General features: G+C 40.4%; 1 protein-coding gene across 3 annotated transcripts in view; it reads left to right on the top strand.

Moving 5' to 3' along the window:
- The window catches only part of AMPH (amphiphysin), a 180,389-nt gene that overhangs the window by 101,830 nt on the left and 53,937 nt on the right, over positions 1-24,622 (top strand). For all 3 annotated transcript variants that reach the window (XM_059932887.1, XM_059932886.1, XM_059932885.1), the window contains exons 4-9: positions 2,593-2,687; positions 5,858-5,953; positions 14,318-14,425; positions 16,328-16,413; positions 22,607-22,682; positions 23,328-23,410. In XM_059932887.1, the coding sequence (XP_059788870.1) occupies positions 2,593-2,687; positions 5,858-5,953; positions 14,318-14,425; positions 16,328-16,413; positions 22,607-22,682; positions 23,328-23,410 (544 nt within the window). The remainder of the gene's footprint in view (positions 1-2,592; positions 2,688-5,857; positions 5,954-14,317; positions 14,426-16,327; positions 16,414-22,606; positions 22,683-23,327; positions 23,411-24,622) is intronic.

Below are 24,622 nucleotides of genomic sequence, written 5' to 3'. Positions count from 1 at the left end.
TTGCTCTGCGGCATGTGGGATCTTCCCGGACCAGGGATCAAACCCGTGTCCCCTGCATTGGCAGGCGGATTCTTAACCACTGCGCCACCAGGGAAATCCAGCACAGTTTCATTTTGTACCACAAAGGTTTTGTCCTACAATGCCATATTCTTCTTTCTTTCTCTTAAGACATTAAGAACCTACCTAAACAGCTGTTTATAATTTCCATCTGACTCAAGACAAAGATTTAAAAGAAAACTTCAGAAGCCTTTTGGCATCTGGATTATAGAATTCTAACTGGTGACTCACTTTTGGTATGAATTTGAAGGGTACATTTCTTCGTATTGATTTGCTTAGGGAGGGGTAGACATGGACACTTGAAATAAATGTTCCTGCCATGTCATTGGTGACCACACGTACCATCACAAGACAGATTCTTCCTTGTCTGGATTTGAAATGCTAGGGGACGGATGCAGGTTTTTGCATTACTTTTTGCCTGTCTCTACACTTACAAGACGCTATTTCATCAGAGTCCCCAGAGAATTGCGTCATCACTGCTCTTTCCTACCTTAGCCTGCCGGGCTTCATCACGTGGTTGCCAAGTCATTTCAGCAGGTGTGGGTTGTACCCCTCATTGTAAGGGGTGTCCTTAACATGTTTAATGATGTGCTTTTCATGGAGAGAGGGTCACAGGATTTCACACTTCACATACCTTTCATGTGCAAAGACCAATATATATCTGCATCTTATAGGGGGAATAAAAAGGGGGATGGTCTATGCCTAAAGAGTGGAAAAGTATTATGAAATAGCAAATTAGATGTTGACTCTTTTTTTGTGGGGTGGGACTAGTATGTTATGTTATTTTTTAAAAATTGGTATTGTTATATAGTTGATTTACAATGTGTTAGTTTCAGGGGTACAGCAAAGTGATATATATATATAAATATATATACTTTATATATATAATATATAAATATATACACATATACTTTTTTAGATTCTTTTCCATTATAGGTTATTATAGGTTATTATAAGATATTGGGTATAGTTCCCTGTGCTATACAGTAGGTCCTGTTTTATATACAGTAGTGTGTGTATTTTAATCCCAAACTCCTAATTTATCCCTCCCCGACCCTTTTCCCCTTTGGTAACCATAAGTTTGTTTTCTTTGTCTATAAGTCTATTTCTGTTTTGTAAATAAATTCATTGGTATCATTTTATAAGTGATATCATATGAAATTCTCTATCTGACTTACTTCACTTAGTGTGATAATCTCTAAGTCCATCCATGTTGCTGCAGATGGTGTTATTTCATTCTTTTTTGTGGCTGAGTAATATTCCATTGTGTGACTCTTCGAGGATATACTTTGATCATTTCAGGCATCTTCTTTTTATTTTTTATTTTATTTTGTAGAGCAGAGAAAGGTTTATTGCAAGGGCCAAGCAAGGAGAACAGGCAGCTTGTGCTCAAAAACCTCAAACTCCTCAGCCATCTTCTTTTATTTTGTCCTTTTCTCTCATTGTTGAACCCAGAACGGACTGTCTTAAATTCAGCAAGCATGTGGGTGAGTCTAGAGTGTTGCAGCTTTCAGTTTAACAAAAAACTTTCCCTCTTTGATTCACTGGCATTAAGTTTATGTGTCTTTTATTTTTAATGGCAGCACTATGGTTTTTCTCTCCTCTCCTTCTATCCAGCCCCTTTTCATATCCCCTAGTGACAAAGACCAGGACACCAACTCGGTCAGGTCTCACCTTCCAGCTGTGAGGGAGAGTCTGGTGCCAAAGAGGCGCTTCTCCAAGTCACCAGCCAAAGACTCCACCTTGTTCTGTCCCCAGCCCTGAGCTGTCTCCACGGCAATCCACACTTTACCCTCCATGTTTTGAAGGAGGGGCAGAGGGAGTCTGGAGAAGACTTTGTGATACTTTGTATCACCATGTTGCACTGGGAAACTTTATATCTTTCCTATTATTAATAACCGTATTTTTGCAACATACCAAATTGTACCTTAATGAAAATTCTGAAAATACCCATAGACTTAAGAACGCTAAGGTTTCTGAGAGTTCTGACTTAAAACTGTATGTATAGCATTTAGTAATATTGGAAAAAGAACAACTTCTTGTTTCTTTCGAAAATTTTTAGGCCACTTAAAGCCCTTTAAGTGATGCCTGAAAATCCTATAGATTTTGCTTCAATCTGCTTCCCCCCCCAAAATGCTTTATTTCTAATATTTAAAGTCATTTGGCATTAATTGCTTTAGAACTCTTTAGTTTTGTAGGTAAGTATTCTAGGTGTCCCATACATTTACGGTTTCATGCCATGTAGCAAGTGACAGCACACATAATAGGACATATTGTTATTGGTGTTTTTAGACTAGAACACCTTGTTGATTTTTTCAAGACCCAGCATGTATCTTTATCCTAAAAATACTAGAAAACGCACGCTGTAGTCAGAATCAGGACTACAGGGGCAAACAGCAATTGTGCCTGCCCAGGTTTTCCTTAAACAATTAGCAAGTATTCAAGATTTTTCCTCTCACTTTGAAAAGTAGGGAAAGGAGGAAGAGACTCCTCACCCACCTGTCTCTAACAGGAGTTGTTTTTCTCCAATGCTAGGCATGCAAGAGGCTTCCATGAAGCTCACCGAGTCGCTGCATGAAGTCTATGAGCCCGACTGGTACGGGCGCGAAGACGTGAAAATGGTTGGCGAGGTAAGCGCTGGTCACAGCACGTGAGAGGCCCCGGGGTGGCTTCTGTGAGGTTCCCACCGTGTCCTGCTCACTCAGCCCATCCCTTGACCCCCTCTCACCACTTCATGGCCCTAATCATGAGGGGACACGGTGTACCCAGAAGGCACTGTGCAGTTCCACCATCCAGATCAACCCAAACTTGCAGTGAGGAGTGAACATGATAATAAAGCCACTTGGGTAGAAAGCTGCGGCTTAAAGTTTGGTTTTCTTCAACATAAGAATAGCACTTTTCTGTCCCTTACTACACTTCTTAGCCCGTTCCAGTAGGAGAACCGGCTCATGGCCTGATTTTATGTACTGCGCCTTCTTCCCCATCCCTCCTTGAAAGCAGGCACAGGATCTGGGGAGAGCATCCCTTTCACTTTACCACCAAATGGTCCATTCGCTGGTCTGCAGGGCCGAGGACAGGGCCTGCTAATAGGAATTTAACTAATGAAAGGCTTCGTCCTTAGACATGTCTTAGCACCTGAAATGCACCGTCTAGCTCAGGGCTGTCTGGCTCTGGGAAGTGAGAAAGTGGTTATTGTTGCTCTGAAGAAGGCAGAGTGGGATGTGACATCAGATGAGTTCTTTAATCTTCTTGGGCTTTAGTTTCCTCATCGGCGAAGTGAGAATAATAATTATATCTCCTAATCACACACTTAAAGTCTGTGTATTCACATCCTCGACCTAGTGCTCAGTGTGTGTGATTATTACTGACCTTAGGAAGCCTGCTGTCAGGGGTTTTCTCATGTCCAAGTTCTTTGTTAAAACAAAGAACGGTTGTCATCATGCCCGCTTCATGGGAGCTCGTTGCTTCTCATGAGGCACAGAAGACCTAAGAGATATGGCCGCCACAACTCAGGGAAGGGTCTGGTATGTGACATGCTGATCATCTATGCAGCCTTTGGAAAGATGAGTTAACATGTTTCCTGGGCTGCTCCACGAAAATTCTGACATCCCCACATTGATCACAAGTCATAGTCTTGTTACGACTGTGATAGAAACTGAGATCTATTTATGAAGAAGGCTCTTTGTGAGCTCTGTTACCTCTTTTGAAAACTTTCAGTGTGTGAATTAGGCAAAACTAGCCTCCACACACCATTTTCCAATGCAGTTTTGAGGGATTGCATCTTCTCACATTTCTTAAATATAAAGACACTGTGTTTCAACAGCGTGTTGTTAAAGGCTTAACTCATTTTGTAAATTTCTGATTAGAGGTGTATAATTAAAACTTCATTGTGAAAAGAAGAATTTTTAAGGGAATGGTAGAAACTTGTGCGAATGGCTTTTCAGACACCACGTTACAATTCTGTGTATGGCAAATGCCACTGTTGACCTTGATTCCTAAGGAAACAGCTGCTGTCCTACCTTGATCCTCGTGGCTGCTAGGATTTTTAGAATCTTTTGATGGTGAAGCACCTGACACTGCATGTTCAGGGGGTCTGCTCAGATCATAAGATAAGCCTCTTTGTATGGTGGATTTAAATTTTTTTGTTTGCATAAAATTCTTTTTTTTTTAAAATTAATTAATTAATTATTTATTTATTTGGTTGCGCCGGGTCTTAGATACAGCAGGCGGGCTCCTTAGTTGCGGCACATGGGCTCCTTAGTTGCGGTACATGGGCTCCTTAGTTGTGGCATGCGAACTCTTAGTCATGGCTTGCATGTGGGATCTAGTTCCCTGACCTGGGATCGAACCCGGGCCCCCTGCATTGGGAGCGTGGAGTCTTACCCACTGCCCCACCAGGGAGGTCCCTGTTTGCATAAAATTCTTAATAAGGATCTATGACCATTAGAATTAGGTTTTACCATGTGAAAAAGAGAAGCAAATCAACCGTTAAAAAGTGGTTTTCAAGAAGGGAGAAGCTTCTCTCCCATAACCAACCTTGGAGGTTGGCAGCCCAGGTGCGGTATGGGGGACCCAAGAGCGTCAGGGACCTGTCTTTGCATCCCTGCTGCCACCTCCACATTCAAGATGACTCTCTGAGCTCTGGTATCAGCTCTCATTTCTGTCTTCCAGTCAGCAAGAAGGAGGAAGCGTGGAGGACAAGCCTCCTTTTAGGGCCACTTCCTGAAAGTCCATCCCATTGGCAGAATTTAGTCTCATGGCTACACTTGCCTGCAGTGGAGGCTGGGAAGTATGGTCTGTATCCTAGGCAGCCGTGTGCCCGGCTAAAACTGGACGTTCTATTGCTAAGAAAAAAGAAAGGGTAGACGTTGTCAGGAGATGCCAAATGTAGTAATGGGAGGAATATGGAATGATATTCTTGCACACTTACTATGTGCCTGGGATTCTGTGAAGCAAGTTTATGTGGTCAACTCACATACTTGGAGAAATTGAAACTCAAGAACGTTCAGTTTTCCACAGTCACACAGCTGGGATATGAACCCTGTTCTGGTGAGGCAGCCTGGTGTCATCGACAGATCACGGGCTTCAAATTCAAGGGTTGAAACCAGAGTCTGTCATATACCAGCTGCATGACCTTAGCCAAATTATGGAACATCTCTGGACTTCAGCATCATCTTCTGTATAATGGCAACAGTAAGACTTTCTTCATAAGGCTATTGCGAGAATTAAATCACACACACACACACACATACACACAGAGACACATACAGCTTTTACCCCAATGCCTTGACAGTAATAGAAGTAACAATAATAATAATATCTAATACTCATTGTGTTTATCATAATTGATATTCCATAAATGGTAGGGCCCTTCCCAGTATGACTAAATTTTCTGCTCTCCATGTGGAGGCTTCAGCAATGGTTTGTTGTTTGTCTGGAGTGGTTTCTAATTTCATGGATTGCTTCAGAAGCAAACTGTCTTGGTGGAATTCTTCACCGACTCCTAGCCCCAAAGTCCATTTATAGGAATCTGGGGACCTTTTGAAGTTTCTACATTCTTTAGTAATTCAGAATCAGAAACACATTTTTAAATGAGCTGAGCCCTTAGGTAGCCTATATTATAAATTAGAACTGGTAGCCAAATTACTGTATTTTTAAATAATCCACACTTTTCTAGCATTTACTAGCCAGGGAAGTAGAACTTATTTAATTTTATAGTTTCAGGTTTTTTAGAAGTTGGTGAAAGTTATCCAATTAAAATAATTCTGCAGTTGTCTCTTTATTTCTCTTTTTCTTTCAGAAATGTGATGTGCTGTGGGAAGACTTCCATCAAAAACTAGTGGATGGGTCCTTGCTGACACTGGACACCTATCTGGGCCAATTTCCTGACATAAAGGTATTTTATTCTGTGTCTATAAAGGGAAGAATTGAATGGTCCCATGTTCTTATTAAAACATGGGCAAGAGATAAGCGGAATTAAAAGTCCTCAAGCTGACATCAAAGACAGTTGGTAACTTTTCATTTATTTAAGCATGAGATTTTTATCCTGTTCCTAACAGTTTAAAATGAAATATAGTTCCAGAAATCACATTTCACCCTTTAATGAACTGCTTCAGCTTTTATTTCTCTACGGAAGTCTTCTTAATCCTATAAAATCATAAATCAGAGATACCAAAAAATTCCAGTCTTCTTTATGTTCAAATCTTTTGGTTATATGGCATTTGGCAAGAATTGCCGTTAGAATAAACAAAGGTCATGAGGAAAGGGGAAACTTCATTGCACATGTGAGAGCAAAATCTGATCTTTTCCTTACTGTTTATTTTGCGTATGTTCATAGTACACCTGCATATTTTTTCTCTCCTTGAAATTTTCAGGTTCACATTGAATTCTTAAGATGTAAGCATTTCAAATACATTTGCATCTGGATCTAAAAATATCTTGTCTAAAACATTTGTCTTATTTGACACTTGGATTCATTGAAAGGAAAATATACAAGTGAAGGATTGAATATCACAGATTTGAAATTGACTCTTAAGGTATAGATGGTCTTTAAACCATCAGGGCTGTATATAGCAAATGGTAGCGTTAATAGATCTGCTCCCTAGTTGTTCTCCCAGCTCAAAGAGGACTGCTAGGTAAGACAGCCATGTGCTGCCCTTCCTGTAGAGCAAGGAGGCCATGAACCAGTGTCCATGGGCATTTTCAGTATCTTACTAGGTGATCTCTGATGTGAAGTTCCATTTTTACCTGGCCTTCTTTATAGCCATTGCCAAACACCAGGAAACTATCCGCAATAATGTGCACCGCCCTTGGCCATGAAACATAGTGAAGCTTCTTGGCCAAAACTATACTCCTATCAATGACGTTAGTTTCCTCAGTCCCACACAGAATGCCTAACGCTAGATGGCCAACACCTGAAGTGTGTTTTGGGACACCAGAGGCACCAGACAAAAACCTAAGTGGATCAGACTGGACACATTAGCCTTGTTGTCAAAATGTCCCTGAGAAAAAATCCAAACGACGGATTCTAGGTGATGTTATCATAATAGGCCGCAGAATGCTTTACCGAATCATTGTATAGCTACATCTTAATTTGGAAACGTATTAAGTCAGTTTTAAAAATTTTCTGAGAAATTAAACAATTTTTTTAAAAATTAAAATTCTGTACACAGGGAATGTGTTTTGAGATATCTTCAGATAATTTGATAGGCATTGACATTTTGTCTTGGAATTTGCAGCATTTGTGGAGCAAACAGTCTCAGAATTATTATCACGCTTTAGAATACTGTTTATTGCGTGGTAATTCAGTCTCCATAAAAATCAATTCCTAATGAATTAGGTGAAAGAAAAGTTTGTCTTCCTACTTGAAAATTTCAAAGAACCTCGCAACTTGTCTAAATTATTCATATAATATTTGATAGTACAACTTAGATAAGCAAATAAAGGCTGTGATTGACTACAGGAGAATACATTTGAAAAGTTGAGCTTTAGGAACAAAAACTTAGTATCATCAAAAATGTGTGAAGGATCTGTTTATTTGTTATTTGTTATGATACTGCCCAGCAGTAGCTATTTGGAAATTGACCGTTCTCTCTAGGAGCGTAACATTTCAGAAGACATACAGAAGTACCTTTGTTGAAACAGAGAGAGATTAAAATAAACTCATGATGGATTATGTTGGTTAGTCTTTTCAGTTTGTTGAAACACTCAGTGGAACTTTTATTCTATTTTTTAAAATTAATTAATTAATTTAATTTTGGCTGCGTTGGGTCTGCGTTGCTGAGTGTGGGCCTCTCATTGCAGTGGCTTCTCTTTGTTGCGGAGCACAGGCTCTAGGCACACGGGCTTCAGTAGTTGTGGCACGTGGGCTTAGTAGTTGTGGTACACGGGCTTAGTTGCTCCACGGCATATGGGATCTTCCCAGGCCAGGGCTCGAACCCGTGTCCCCTGCATTGGCAGGCAGATTCTTAACCATTGCGCCACCAGGGAAGTCCTTGTATTCAGTTTAAGCAGTTCTTTTCCTGTGGTCCATGGTGTCCATGGTTGAGGTCACACACAAAGATGATCCTCCAGTTACTGAAACATCTTACACGAGAGATTTGGGATCATTTTATCTAGCTGGATTCCCTGAAGATAAATGAAATATATACCATGGTTTTACCTGCATCATGGAAAAAGCCTACATAATCTCTCTCTCTATTTCTCTGAAGTCACATTTAGGATATTAGAGCATCCACATAGGGTTTCAACCAAGATAGACAATTGTGAAACCATTTCATATGGTGAACAGTGAAGGAAATAGCAGTGTTTAACTTGGAAAGGAAACAATTTGGGGTTGGAGAGCAGTTGGGATAGCTGTTTCTAATAGTTGAAAGACTTCTTCTGTGAACATACACAGATGTTGTGCCTTTTACTCAATGGACGGAAGTTAGATGTGGATACAGACTCTGTCACTTCATAAAGTGAGTGCTGAGAGATTATGTAATGAATGGGTTATTGATGAAAAGGAGGATTATGATTAAAAATACAGTGGAGCATTTTCAAAGCCTGGTACACAGTTGACTTCCTTGGCTCATTAACATCAACAGGGTGTGCATGGTTAGGCAAATTTCCAAATATTCACTGCAGCCCATCAGCAAGGGCTATGCAGTACCATTCATGAGGGGATGGTGTTTGACTTTTCCAACTGTGATTGGCAGGGCACCTGGTGTTACAGTTTTTGTTGTGCCGCCCTGACATCTAAAATCAATGTTAAAATAAGAGCCAATTTGTCCCCAATCTACACAGGCTTACAGCTGTTAGCAGTTATTGTAAAATGAAGTTTAGATTTTATCTTGGCAGCTGTGCATGAGCCATTAGGCATATATTTACAGCAGTGGGCCAAAATGAATTCCAAATTGGGATTATTGTTGAAATTTTTTAAAAATTTAGTAAATTATTTTCTTTACCGCATACGGTCAATGCATAGTGGGGAATCTGAAGAACTTTTAATTAAACCATTTAATGGAGACTTCCCTTGTGGTCCAGTGGTAAAGAATCCACCTTCCAATGCAGGGAACACAAGTTCGATCCCTGCTCAGGGAACTAAGATCCCACAGCTCCAGAGCCCACATGGTCTGGAGCCCCAGCACCACAACTAGAGAGAGAAAACCCACACGCCACAACTAGAGAGAAGCCCAAGCTCTGCAACTAAGACCCGACACAGCCAAAAATAATAAAAATAAATAAATAAATAAAATAAGTAAATATTTAAAAAGCCATTTAATTAAACTATTTACGATTAAGCTAGTAAATTTATTTAATAAAATTTACTATTGGATGATTAAATAAGAATTGTATCATTTTCCATGTGAAAGCTATAGTGTATTAACTCTACCCTTTCTTAGGAGATGTGGTTCTTTTTTCAGGTTTCCCAAATATCAGATAGGTAAGGCAATAAGGTTGATATGTTTTGCCAACACAAAAATATATGCGTCAAAATGAGTGATGGCCTTCAAAATGTCACTTCTACCATGGTAAGCTGTACTCTGTAATTGACTTGTCAGTTACACAAGAAAATGACTCACATTATTTACTTCACTTCTTGTTTTTGAACAAAAAATAAGATGATCCAGTGCACTGTTCCCAGGCTTGGAAGGAACTGAATTTTGGCTCTTTTCGAAAATCAGGTTTATCTTCAAACCATCAAGATTTGCTTTTTTGGAAGACACTAAAGGACAACCTCCCCACCCCCAACCAAGTCCACAAAGCAGAGCTTTGTAAAAGTGTCCACAGAGTTACACAAGGCCACTACCTCAAGGGGCAGTGCTCCTTGGAAGGTAACAGATGTCTGCTGAAAGTAATGAGCTTTGTCACCTTGTTAGCACCCTTCTCTCTACTCTGCCTGGGCTAATTCATCGCATATTTTGAGTGAACGTGGTACGTCAGCCATCCTTCCACTGACACCACTCGGAAGTGGTCGGTGCAGAGGGTAAAGTGAAAGGGGTTGGAAGCAGCTAAATGAGAGTAACTGCCCCGCCCCACCTGTCATCACCCCTGAAGGGGGTGTATAGAGGAGTAGCACAGAGTGACAGATGGTAGCTGGATGACAGAGTCTGTCAGAGACACCTGGGCACTGCTAGAAAGAGTACTAACCAAGCATCAGGGGCAGGGACTGAGTGAGACAAGTGAGGGCACGAGGGTTCAAAATATAAGGAGGCACCTACGTGGACGGCTGACCCTCCACTAACATTACCCCAAGAGTGAGAGCGTCCTTAAATGCTGCGCCCTAGGCATCTCACTGGAGTCACCCTACTCTTGGCACTGGTCCCGGGGCTGATACCTAATTCGTCTTTCGCCACAGACTTTCTGAGTAATTCTGGACAAGTTAGAGGTTAATCTCATGCAACTTCAAATTCCCTACCTGTAAAATCCCTGAAACACCCATACTGGGCATTGCTGTGAGGATTCAGAGGACTATATTTTGTAAACCATAAACATTTATATTATTGTTGTTTTTCTTCTTCCTACTGTATGAAATTTAAAGTTTTTTAAGGATCCTCTTCTGCAGTTCTCAGTATTAGACTAGCTGGGCACAACTAGACCGCTGGGGATTTTTTTAAACAGGACAGATGCCTGGACTTTGCCTCAGACTAACTAAATCAGAATCTCTTAGTCTGGGGCTCAGGAATCAGTATATTTTACACTACTTGCTTATTAGTTGATCCTCTTTAACTTAATTTTTAGTGGTTGCCCTACAGTGTGCGATGTACATCTTTAACTTATCATGTCTAACTTCAAATAACGTTGCAGCACTTTATGTACAGTCTAAGAACCTTATAGCAGTATATTTCCAGCTCCTCCCTCCCTTCCCCTGTGCTATTATTGTCGTATATTTTCCCTATACATAGGTTATAAAGCCCACAATCTATTGTTTCTGCTTTTCTCTAGTTCAGTGACCTTTTCAAGCAATTAAAAGTAAAAAACCAAAATCTTGTCTATTTACCTTAATTTTTACCAGTTCTGGTACTCATTTCTTTGTACAGCTCCTGTTGGTATTAAAATTCTTATATGGCAATGAGTTCCCCCAGCTTTTGTTTGTCTTTTAAAAAAACGTGTATATCACCTTTACTTTTGGAAGGTATTTTCACTGGGAATAGAATTCTAAAAATGTCTTGATTTTTTTATTTTTCAGTGCTTAAGAGATGCTACTCCATTGTATTCTGGCTTGCACAGTTTCTGAAGACTAGTCTTCTGTAATTCTTACCTTTGTACTTATTTTTTTTCTTTATTCTTGATTTTAAGCGGTTTGGTTTTGGTGTAGCTGTCTGTGTCTTGTTAGGTATTTATCCCTCTTGGGATTCTATGAATTTCTTGGATGTGTACTTTGGTGTCTTCCTTATTTTATAAAATTCTCAGCCATTATCACTTCAAATATTTCTTCTGCCTCTCCCTCTCATCTCTTTGAGACTCCAGTTACACGATGTTAGACTGTTTGATATTTGATATTGTATTATAGGTCTTGTATGCTTGATTCTGTTTTTTTTTTAAACTTTTGCTCACTTTGTGGGGTTTTTTTTAGTGATCTTTTAAAATTAATTAATTAATTTTTATTTTTGGCTTCACTGGGTCTTCATTGCTGGGTGTGGGCTTTCTCTAGTTGCGGCGAGCAGGGGCTACTCTTCATTGTGGTGCGTGGGCTTCTCATTGCGGTCGCTTCTCTTGTTGTGGAGCACGGGCTCTAGGCGTGCAGGCTTCAGTAGTTGTGGCACACAGCATCAGTAGTTGTGGCTCGCAGGCTCTAGAGCGCAGGTCAGTAGTTGTGGAGCACGGGCTTAGTTGCTCCACGGCATGTGGGATCCTCCCAGACCAGGGCTCGAACCCGTGTCCCCTGCATTGGCAGGTGGATTCTTAACCACTGTGCCACCAGGGAAGTCCCTCTCTTTGTGTTTTAATGAGAAAATTTTCTCTTCATTTATCTTGAACTGTACTGTTTCTTTCCTTAGCTGTTTTAAGTCTAATGAAGAAATTTCTCCTCTCTGATAAATTTTATCATTTCCATTTGATTTCCATTTAGCTAAATTTCCATGTATCTGTTGAAATTCCCTATCTGTTTAAGTATTTTGTCTACCTTTTCCAACTAGATACTTTAACATATTAGTCATAGTTATTTTAAAATTACTGACTGGGGACTTTCCTGGTGGTCCAGTGGTTAAGACTCTGTAATTCCACTGCAGGGGACACAGGTTCAATCCCTGGTCGGGGAACTAAGATCCCGCATGCTGCATGGGTGCAGCCCCCCCCCCCCAAAAAATTACTGACTAATACTTCCAACATTTGGGTCATGTCTGAGTCTGGTTCTGTTGCTTGCTCTGTCTTTTCTCATGGGCCGTTTTTCTTTTTTTAATGTGTGTGTTTCAGAACTTTTAATTGAATGCCAGACATCGTGTATAGAATAGTGAAGACTGGAGTAATATTTATGCCTGGAAATGGGCATGCCTTTTTGTCAAGCCAGTAGTGTGAGAGTTCAAATTAATCTGCTTGCAGCTTGAGCTGGATTTGTGTTTTGTTGCTGCTATTGTTACTTACAGCGCACTGTCGCTTTCAAATTCCTGTAGAATTGGGCTGCTAATACCTTACACGTATAGTCTAACATCTATAAAATTTTCAGACTCTTGGGTTGAAGTCTAGTTTTTGCCTCTACTTTGACCCACATTGTTTGGGCCCTTGGATGCCAGAGAGTTTTTCTCAGTGTTCCTGCCCCTCCTCAGATTTCAGGTGTCCTTGTGTGCCAGTATTTCAGAGGGGGTCTCTCTCCATACACTTGTCCTTTCTCCAGTGGTAGGCAGCTGTTTCTTGTTATTCAGTGCTGGGCTTGGAGTGGAGGCAAGGCTGTTTTATGTTATACTTTCCTGGCCTGTCTTAGGCAAAGTCGGCCTCGTATCTGTGGTTGATCTTGAGCAGGAGTTTCCTGCCCCTACCCAAGTGGGATCAGACCTCTTCTTGTTGTAGGAATTAGATCTTGGGCCCAAGAGGGTTTTGTGTTCCTCCCCTATGGGTTGAGATGTTTTCTCCCACTCTTCTGTGTGTTACAATTATTTTTGAATATATCTAGGGGCCCAAGGGATTCCTATCCATCACTGGGGCCAGATTGATTTTTGCTTCTACTTTTCCCCCAGAATCAGTGGATCTCTGCCTGGTCTCTGTGGACCAGAGGATCTGTTGTTTCCTCCTCAAGTGGCTTAAGCCTTTTGCTTTGTAAAGAGAAAAATGTCCAAGGGAATGGGCAGGGCTTTGTATTTCTACCCCCATAGCCATCAGAGATCATCTCATTCTCACTTGCAGTGCAAGGGAGTGTCTTGTCCCCAGACTTTCTCATAACATCCAGTGGAGGCCCAAGGAAAGAGCTTGCCCATAAGTGCAACTTCCCTTTGTGTCTTGGACACCCAGCTATTCCAAACTGACACGTTAGCCCACAATAGACCTTAAACAATGTGTTAAAATTTTAGCTGACTATTTCTTGTCCACTTGTATGGTGGCCACAGCTTTTACCTGCCAAAGGGGAAAGAGTTGGTATGTCTCATCTCTCCTTGAAGAGACTCGTCCCTCTTTGGAATTGAGATTCCTTTATTGCCTCGTGACTTCATGTCTGTGATACAATCAAATTTATGCTTTTATAAATTATCCAAATTTTTTTTCTTGCTAGTGTGGCAGTAACATTCTTTGCAGCTCTCTATAGCCTAACTGGAAACAAAAGTCTCTAGAAATCAATGTATTTTTAAATCTCCTCAGATAATTTGAATGAACAAAAGGATTGACAAACACTTCTAGGAAAAAGGGTTTCTTAGGAAGTAAATCTGATTTATAGAACTGCTGTTAGTGTGAGTGCTATTAGAATTATAAAACCAAATCCTAATATAGTCTTGTACTATCTTCAAAATGGAACATTTAACGATCTAGAATAGAGACTAACAGAGAGTATAGGTTTATGTGCTTCCCTTAACCAGCTCTGGAATTTCTCTGGTCTTTGCAAATTCTACCTTCACCTCCTCATGCTTGTCCTAGGTATTATCGGAAGGGAGGCCTTTACCTAATGGTTTTCACACAAAGGAGCGGAGGCTGTAGTCTGTTTTCCAGGGATCATTTGTCTAGTGAAATTCTGGTTCACCTCGATCTCCGGTCAAGGTCATCAGCTACTGCGGACAAGGAAGGCGTTTTGGCAGTCCAGAAGAGAGTCTGTGACCGTGTCTCTTTCTTAGCGCATGTGTTTCCCTGTTGGCAGAACCGCATTGCAAAGCGCAGCAGGAAGCTGGTAGACTATGACAGTGCCCGCCACCATCTGGAAGCTTTGCAGAGCTCCAAGAGGAAGGACGAGAGTCGCATCTCTAAGGTAGGGACCGATCCCACTGTTGTCACCACTCTGCATGTTCTGTGACCTATATAGCAACTTTGCTTTTGAAAATGAAATCTTGCCTTTCTCATGGAGATTGGAATCAGGACAGAATTGAAACTGAAGTATGGTGCTTGTGGGCTGCTGTCCATAATTTTTAAGTAACATTAAGGGTTTTCAGGTCATAGTAGAGTTCACATGGGTGACCCTGACTCACACTTTCATCATAATAAACATTCGCCCCCAGCAGTACTGCCTGATCAAAGAAAGTAATGCGTCCTTACATTCTTTCTGTGGTCATGCTCCATACTTGATGCCAGAATGCAGATTCAGCTAGGAAATCAAGCATGAAATTCTCTCACATAAATTGTGCTTGAGAGTACAGATGTGTACTACAATTGCATGACATGCTTTTTCTTTTAGAAAACCCATTTCTGGAGCTTTTACCATGTACGTCAGTCATTGGCTGACAACTCACTGGAGACACCTGCTGACTTCTCACTTGGCATCCAGTCTTGCCTTCCCCCATCTGCACACACACAGCTGCCTGCCTGGATGGCCTTTCTGCAGCACATATCTAGATAGAGTTTCTCCACTGCTTAAGTCTTTTAATGGCTCCCATTGCCTGTAGAAAAAAAATTCTAAATTCCTTACCATGGCCCATGCGACCTTCGCAATTTGGTTCTGACTCACTTCTCCATCCTTGTCAACTTTCAAGTCTTCCTTCCCCTCCTTTCCTTCCTCTACACATGTCCTAAGCTGGAGCCTCCGTGACCTACGATACCAGCTCCTGAGCAGCTGTGATAAGAGCTGCCCTTCACGCGAGGCCCCTGAGGTGCCAGGCACCATGTTCAACACTTCATTTACATCCTCTTTCTTTAATATTCACAACACCTGTGAGGTGGGCATTGCTGTGTCCATTTTACGGATTTGAGGTGCACAAAGGTGGAGCAGTCTGACAAGTCCACATGGTTAGCGAGCTAGCATCCCAACTCCAGCAACTCCACCTTTTATGTATTGCAGTCCATTCGCCATCCCCTTTGTTAGCAAACATTTGCTCATTCTTCAAGATTTGATATCAAGTTAAAACATCACCTGCCCTATGGAACCTTCTCTATTCCTTGCACCGTCTTCCTTAATAGCATGCTCCATAACAGCTTATAAGCCCTTTCTTGTAGTATAATTACTTAGACTTCCCACTAGACAGGGAATTTCTTGGAGAGGCATCCGTGTCCAGTATCCCGAGCAGAGCAGTGTATGTGACAGGCTGTTAATGCATTTTTGTAGAATGAATGACTCTAAGAGATGCAAAAGCAACCATTGTAATCAATCACGTTTTCCTTTTGAAATAAGATTCAGTATTTCACTTTTTAAAAAATTATTTAATTAATTTATTTTTGGCTGCGTTGGGTCTTCATTGCTGTGCGCGGGCTTCCTCTAGTTGAGGCGAGCAGGGGCTACTCTTTGTTGCAGTGCATGGGCTTCTCATTGCGGTGGCTTCTCTTGTTGCAGAGCAAAGGCTCTGGACGCTCAGGCTTCAGTAGCTGTGGCACGTGGGCTCAGTAGTTGTGGCTCGCGGGCTCTAGAGCACAGGCTCAGTAGTTGTGGCGCACGGGCTTAGTTGCTCCACGGCATGTGGGATCTTCCCGGGCCGGGGATCAAACCTGTGTCCTCTGCATTGGCAGGTGGATTCTTAACCACTGTGCCACCAGGGAAGTCCCCAGTATTTCACTTTTATTGAAAAAAACCTTGTGGATTTTTACCGGATTCTCTCCTTCCCAAAATGTTTCCAGGATGCCATAAAGCTATTCCTATTTTATATTAAGCGATGCTGTTGTGTCTAGAAATGGCTTGTGTCTATGTGATATTTTTTAGTGTAAACATGTTATGTGTCACTTCTAGGCAGAAGAGGAATTTCAGAAAGCACAGAAAGTGTTTGAAGAGTTTAACGTTGACTTACAAGAAGAGTTACCATCGTTATGGTCAAGGTAAACATGTTTCTGTACAGGTTATAGAAGTTCACGAAGAGTGAATATTCCTTATCTTGTCTTATTGCTTGTGATGCTTCAGCACTGTGCAATAGAAGTGTTCAGTAATCTATAATTTCCAGTATGGTAGCTACTTGCCACATGTGGCTAGCTGTTGAGTGCTTGGAATATGGCTAGTGTGACCAGGGAACTGAATTTTAAATTAAAATGATTTCTCTTTAACTCTTTTAAATTTAAATAACCTGATGTGGCTAGCAGCTACTACATTGGATGGCACAGTTTTAGACCTTGGTATACTTCTCAGGTGGAGACCCAAATCTCAATTAAGAAGCATTAGGAGAACTGACCTTAACCTTGAAATTTACAAGGATACTCTTTTAGCTTTTGAAAGAACTTCCTTTATTCCAATAGCTCATCTAGTCTTCTGTCTTTGATACGAAGCCTCTACTTTCAGCCCTTACCTGTTAACCCGAACTTCATTCCTATTTTAGACGTTAAATATTCTTCTTATTTACAGGCATTCTGCATTTCTCATGCCATTAAGTGCAGTTTTCCCACTCAGTGGTTGAACAAGAAGTTGTTGGGTGAAGTGGGGCCTTATATCTCTCAATTTCCATCAGCACCCCCATGTTACCACCCTGAATAAACATAATTGTGCTTGTCATGCAGCACTGCTTTAAGTCAAATCCTAAATCTTGGTGAGGATATGGAGAAAAGGGAACCCTAGTACACTGTTGGTGAGACTGTAAATTGGTGAAGCCACTATGGAAAACAGTATGGAGGTTCCTCAGAAAACTAAAAATAGAATTACCATAGGATCCAGCAATCCTACTCCTGGGCATATATCCAGAAAAGATGAAAACTCTAATTCAAAAAGATATATGTGCCCCTATATTCATAACAGCACTATTCACAATAGCCAAAACATGGAAGCAACCTAAATGTCCATTGACAGATGAATGAGTAAAGAATATATGGTACGTATATACAATGGAATACTACTCAGCCATAAAAAAGAATGAAATAATGCCATTTGCAGCAACATGGATGCAACTAGACATGATCATAAGTGAAGTTAAGTCAGAAAGAGAAAGACAAATCCCATATGATATCACTTATATATGGAATCTAAAATATGGCACAAATGAACCTATCTATGAGACAGAAATAGACTTATAGGCAGAGTATTCTTCTTCCATTGCAGGGGGCTCTGGGGGAAGCAGTGACCAGCTCCCAGGGGGGACAGGCTTCCCTCAGGGCAGTGCTGAGGGGCGAGTGTCCTGGCTGGCAAGCTGGGACTGCAGTAAGCTGAGCTTTTAATCCTTTCCACCATTTCCGAGAACAAAGAAACGTCTTAATAAAGAAATTAAGTTGGCCTTGACAGCTGACCAGGAGGGACCTGAGGATGCCTCAGACAAGTCCTTTGGGGAAATGGTAATGTCTCAGAGTCCCTTGTTTATGAAGAACTTGTGAAATGAAACCTCCCAAGCAGATAATATGAGAATTCAGAGACTGGTACTCTTTGTGGGTGTATATTTTACTGCTGCTGACACTAGTTTTTTACAAGCCAAGGTTATAGTCAGAATGTGCCCTTCCAGGGGAATGAGTGCCAAATTTGTTCATTCATTGGTTTGTTCATTTGCTCATTCATTCATTCATTCATTCATGTATTCATGGACTATTTACTGCATGCCTGTTCTGTCCTGTTCCGCTATATTAGGTGCTGTGCCTATACTCATGAACTAGACCAAGACAGTCCCTACTTTGAAAGAATCTCTGATTTCATAAATTGGAGAGAATCACTATATGATAAATTGCATTAAAAATATTGAACTTTTTTCTCAATTAAATACATCTAGTTGATTTAATTTCTCAGTTCTAAAAGGAAACAATAAACATATTAGAAAATTGTGGATGTTTGTTTAGTCATTCTAAATAAGGTATTTCTCTCTAGTACTGTGCCAGTTATTTCTCTAAATAATCATTGATATAAACAAGGTATGCTGTGTATCAGGAAACAGAATTTAAAGGTAGAAGAAAGGGGATTCTTGTTTTTGCTCAACGTATTCAAAGTTCAATATGTTTAATAGAAAATCCCTTATAAATAAATAAGAATAAAACAAGCACCAAGAAATAAGCAAACTATGAATAGATGACTCACAAAAGGAGAAATTCAAATGGGCGATAAATAAATGAACGAAAAAATGTTAACTCACCTTTCATTAAAGGAATATACATAATTAAATAGTTGGTGAGATGCTAACTCTTTCTCATCATATTTACAAAGGTTTTGTGTCAAGTCACATTCAAAGTTGAGGGAATAGAAGGGGGAGCATGTTGGCAGTGCCCATCGAAGCTTCTATTTTCTGTGCCTTTCACCCAGCATTTACAATCAAGAAGCTTATTCAAAGGAACTAGTAAAGCTGGACCCGGAGTTCAAGTCATAGGTCTTCATTAGGGTTTTGTTTATTATAGTGAAAAATCGATGCAAATAAAACGATACCTACCATCAACTTCAACTTGACCCCCCTCCCCCATCTCTATTTAAATCTGACCCTTCCTCAGGGCAGACTGTTTGTCCTCTCAAGCAGATGTTTGCAGCTGGCACAGGGACCATCACTCTCCCCTCCTCTTGGTTCCTTCAGCTGTTTCTGGCGTATCTGCTAATTTTTGCTATTTAATCATGTATGGCCTTTTGTGGTACCTTTAACACTCGCATGCTCTTCTGAAATCTGCTTCTTTCTCTCACCAGTATGAATGGAGCATATGTTCATCAGTCAGCCCTCACGTGCTCCTCCAACTAGATTGTTAGTGTCTGGAGACACCTTAGCCCACCACCAGGTGTGCAGCCAGAGTTAGATAGTCTCTTTGTCTATTAATTGAATGAGGAACTACTGTCTGCATGATTGGGGTCCTAGGCTGCCAGTTCAAGTGCCCCAGGAAGACTCCTTTGCAAACCATGCAAGAGCTGGGTCCCTCTGCACGATGTTGTCAGGACATGTGCAGTCTCTCCTCTTGCATCCAGCCTCTGTCTTAGTTAGCTTCCTCAAATACAGGTCCAAGTCCTCTCCTTTCCCCAGGTCCAACAGGGCCATGGGCTGTAAGTAACTGTTGCCTGCAAATAAATGCGTGTTTCCTGGTCTGGAAGGTCCTCTGTCTCCCCAGGCTGTCACCTCCCAGGCTTCTGATCTGACCCTCCGAGTACTATTTCCCAAACATACTGTGCCAGGATTTTCTTTATTAATGTGTGTGTGTGTATACAGACATATACATGATTATGTATATTACAGTTCACTCTTGAACAACGCAGGGTTGCTGACCCCCATACAGTCTAAAATCCGAGTACTGCTAGCTCTGCCTCAAAAACAAAAGAATTGGTAAATGACTCATCCAAGGGCAGGAAACTGAAACAGTTCAGCTAGAATCAGAACTCAAACCCTAGTTCTTTTGACTCCACATATTATGATCTCTTATTGAACACAAGCTTTCCTCTACACTTAGTTAATTTAAAGATCTGTCAATTGAAAATACAGGTACTATCTTTATTGAAAAAGTCCACGTGTAAGTGGATCTGCACAGGTCAAACCTGTGTTGTTCAAGGGTCAACTGTACTTTAAATAAATTAAAAGAAAACGTAGGTGAATTCAGGGCCACATGATCACTATAGATAAAGAATATTAAGATTGAGCGAAACATTCATTTGTCTTTCTCTGTCTGGCTTATTTCACTTAGCATAATACCCTCAAGGTCTATACGTCTTGTCACAAATGGCAGGATTTCCTTCTTTCTCATGGCTGAATAATGTTTCATTGTATCTATATATCACATCTTCTTTATCCACTCATCAGTTGATGGACACTCGGATTGTTTCGTATCTTGGCTATTGTGAATAACGCTGCAATGAACATGGAAGTGCAGGTATCTCTTTGAGATTCTGTCTCCATTCCCTCATGTATATATATCCAGAAGTGGAATTGCTGGATCGTATGGTATTTCTATTTTTAATTTTTTGAGGAATCTCCATACTGTTCTCCATAGCAGCTGCACCAATTTACATTCCCACCAACAGTGCACAAGGGCTCCCTTTTCTCCACATCCTTGCCAACATTTGTTTTCTCTTGCCATTCTGATGATACCCATTCTCATAGGTGTGAGGTTATACTGCATGGTATCGCTTATATGTGGTATCTTTTTTAAAAAAGGCAAACTCATAGAAACAGTGTAGAAAAGTGGTTGCCAGGTGCTGGCGGTGGGGGAAGTAGGGAGAGGTTGGTAAAAGGTACAAACTTTCAGCTCTAATGAATAAGGACTGAGGACCTAATGTAAAATATGGTGACTATAGTTGATAACACTGTGTTATATAATTGAAATTTGCTAATAGAACTTAAATGTGCGACAAGAAAAAGATAAATATGTGAGGTGATGGTTGTGTTCATTAACTAGTTGGGGGGGGGGAATCCTTTCACAATGTATATATCAGGTCACCATCATGTCGCTTTAAATATCGTACAATTTTATTTGTCGATCAGACCTTAATGAAGCTGAAAAAAAAAGATGAAGAAAACCCAAATAAACTAATCTTATAAAGAAAAAAAAAAGATTAAGTGAAACATGGTAGGAATCTAAGGTACAGGTTAAGCCCTAGGAGAAGTAAGTCTTATTGGTAGAATGGATTTTAGCACTCAACTATTGTTTCATTTCTGAACCTCTAAATTGAACTTCTAGCTTTTATTTTATTAAAATTCTAAGCCACGTAATTCATGAGAAAGCATGGAAATAACAACATTCACGCTTCAGCAGAATTTCTTGGCAAACATTCCATGCTTTTCTATTGCATTTTCCTCCTTTTGCAACCAAATACTGGTTCTCTACTTATTAATTGCATGGCCTGGAACAGTAAAACTCTCTGTGCCTCAGTTTTTTTGGATATAAAATGAGAATCACTGCCTTGGGGGTTGTTATGAGGGTTAAGTGAGGGAATATAAGAAAGAGCTTAGATGGCTCTTCTTTTTATTGGCTTTAATGATGATGCAACATTCATCCACCTGTACTGTTTGGAATTTGACTCACCACAAGGCACAGCCAAGCCACTAGAAGCCCTCTTTTCTCTACCCTTTCAACTCTTTGTTTAAATAAGAGGGGTGCCTACTGTGTATGGGCACATTCTTATTCCCCAATAAGTATTCTTATTATAAACTCCCTGAATATATGTTTATTCCATATATTAGACCTATTTAGTATTTCTGGTCCTTTCTTGCTCTTGATTGGCATTTGGAATCGAATTAACCAATCAGGATTCTGGGATGATTTTTGAGAATGTCATTGAAAAAAGAACATGAATTAAATCAAAGTAGTAATTTACTCACATGGAGTCAGAAGGACTGAATTAAATATAGAGTCCAAAGAGCCCTCGTTTAGAGCAGAGGGAGCTTATACTGGGGATACTGGGCTGAATCCACTGGGCTGACTGGTGTGCTTACTATTAGGGACCTAAAAATGAAGACTGAGGGGACCTTGCTTATTTCACAGAAGCCCCCCACCATGACTACTTCACAAATGTGTTTGAGGTATTGCGAATGAATAGCTTGTGTTTTTATTTGTTCAATGAAAGTACACTCTCACTTCAGCTGAAAAATTGTAATTAGTTTGTAGGTTTTTTTATTTCTCTCTATCAAACAAATTTCAGAATCCAAACATATGATACCAAAACTAGACCATTTATATTTTGTAAAAATTAATAAACTTCTCTATCTGAAAAGTTTTACAAGATACAAATCTTAAATACAAATGCTTAGGGCAGTGGTTCCAAAAGTGTTATCTCTGAGCCAGCGCCATCAGTATTACCTAGAGCTTGTTAGAAATTCAAATTCTCAGTCCCCACTTCAGACCTACTGAATCAGAAACAAACCTCCAAGTGATCCTGATGCACACTGAAGTGTGAGAACCATTTCTTGGGGTTATTACCAACACTCTAGGAAAGGTTGTGCTGTATACCAAAAGAAGCTGTTTTTGTTCATTAACAGATCAGGAAAGGTTGGGCCTACATTGGGTTAGGTATTTTTATTTAATCCAATGTTATTCAAAATTACGTAAAGAAAATCTGTTTTTGATATATGTCATTGCCATTGAAAATACAGTTTTGCTGACCAGTCTTTCTCATCTCTTCTTTCCTCTTTGTATCTCTACATGGTAGACGAGTTGGATTTTATGTCAATACTTTCAAAAATGTCTCTAGCCTAGAGGCCAAGTTTCATAAGGAAATTGCGGTGGTGAGTAATGAAGATTATTTTTCCTTATGGAATATAAAGTAAACGAATGTTTGTTCTGGAAGCAAATGAAATGGCACAGCATTATGCAAAGAATTCACTCTCTTTCATGTTTCTTTTAATAGTGTGTTATGACTCTCAATAATATTTCTACATTTTTTTTTGTAGTGACACACAGTTCTGTATATCTGGTAAAGATTTTAGTTTGTGCTTTCATGAATCCCTGCCTGCGTGTTACAGTCTTACAGTCTTTTTTTTTTTTTTCTTTCAGTCAGTTTTTAAAGTTGGATTTCCAAGTCTTTTAGGCTCAGGAAAAATTGGTCTCCAGATATTCACATAGTCAGCAGCTCTGTCATCGACTAATATTTTCTTAGTTCAGCAGGGAGGTTGTATGACTTTATCTCTAATGGAATCAATGTAAACAATAAGTTTTCCTGCTCTGGTTTGTATATATATTAGTCTATTTGTGTTTGTGGCCTGACAGTTTTGACATGAATTTTAAGTTGAACCCTATTCAGAGGTTAAATTATCCTGGGACCATCCATACTATCATAAGATTCTTAGTTTTTCGATAAACAATTCCTTTCTGGGGTCAGTAGCCTGAATTTGCACCAGAATGACTTACAGCAGTGGCCTCTGTCCCCTTAGCTTTGCCACAAACTATATGAAGTGATGACGAAACTGGGTGACCAGCACGCTGACAAGGCCTTCACCATTCAAGGAGCTCCCAGGTAGGCCATGTTCATCAGAGCCAAGTTCATGTCTGTACACCTTTAAAGCAAGGATTGTTGCAAATTCTGCAGTCTGTATCAGCCTATGCTCTTTTACTCATCCTCCAAAGATCTAAAACCAAGGCGCCTTTCCATCTGGAGGCTGACACCAGCCTTAGTTCTGTGCTTTTACATTGACTTTTAGCCTTCAGATGTATCTCCATGGACTTTTGTCATTGTCACAATAGAGTTGATATCTACCTCTCTCTGCTTTCCAGCAGTGGTGTCAGTTTTTTACATATAATTTCTTTTTTTAAAATAAATTTATTTATTTTTATTTATTTATTTTTGGCTGCGTTGGGTCTTTGTTGCTGTGCGCGGGCTTTTCTCTAGCTGCGGCGAGCGGGGGGTACTCTTCGTTGCAGTGTGCGGGCTTCTCATTGCGGTGGCTTCTCTTGTTGTGGAGCACGGGCTCTAGGCGCGCGGGCTTCAGTAGTTGTGGTGCGTGGGCTCAGTAGTTGTGGCACACGGGCTTAGTTGCTCCGCGGCATGTGGGATCTTCCCAGACCAGGGCTCGAACCCGTGTCCCCTGCATTGACAGGCGGATTCTTAACCGCTGTGCCAGCAGGGAAGTCCCTTACATATAATTTCTAGTTGTGCACTTGTTACTTTAGTTGGAGAAGAAGGGAATTCCCCAAACTCACAACAGTTAGTCCTGATAATTATTATTGGTGCTTATACCTTTAATGAATCCATTTGGGGAAAGGAAAAAGGAAGTAGGTGAGACCTCGCCATCATCTTACCTCCTACCTTGACCTTGCAAGCACTGCGTTGTTTTGGTTTTGTTGAACGTTGGTTTGGTTTTATTTTGACTACACCAGTCAGTTATACCAAAGACTCAGTGATCCGTAAGTAAATGGTCTACATTGCCAGGGTTTGAATTCACAGCAGCTTTCTCCTGTGATTTGGGAATCCCTTTTATCCATCCTTCTCAGACATTATGCACTCAAGTAATGCAGGCTAGTGAGGCTTGGGTTGGAAGTCAGAATTCTCGGCTTTCAAGTTTCTGACTCTGCAGTTAATTTGCTTTGCCTTCCTTGAGTAAGTTCAATAACCTTTCTGGTTTAAGAGCTCTTTTTTAATCAACAGAAACAAAAATGTGCTATTGAACTAAACAGCTTCTAAGGTAATATGCAGTCCTGACATTCTGTACTTATTTTAACATCAGTCAAT

The sequence above is a fragment of the Balaenoptera ricei genome, chromosome 9 (genome assembly GCF_028023285.1).
Source record: "Balaenoptera ricei isolate mBalRic1 chromosome 9, mBalRic1.hap2, whole genome shotgun sequence".
Classification (NCBI taxonomy): Eukaryota; Metazoa; Chordata; class Mammalia; order Artiodactyla; family Balaenopteridae; genus Balaenoptera; species Balaenoptera ricei.
The sequence above is the reverse complement of the archived record's forward strand: the minus strand, read 5'-3'. Positions and strand labels throughout refer to the sequence as shown.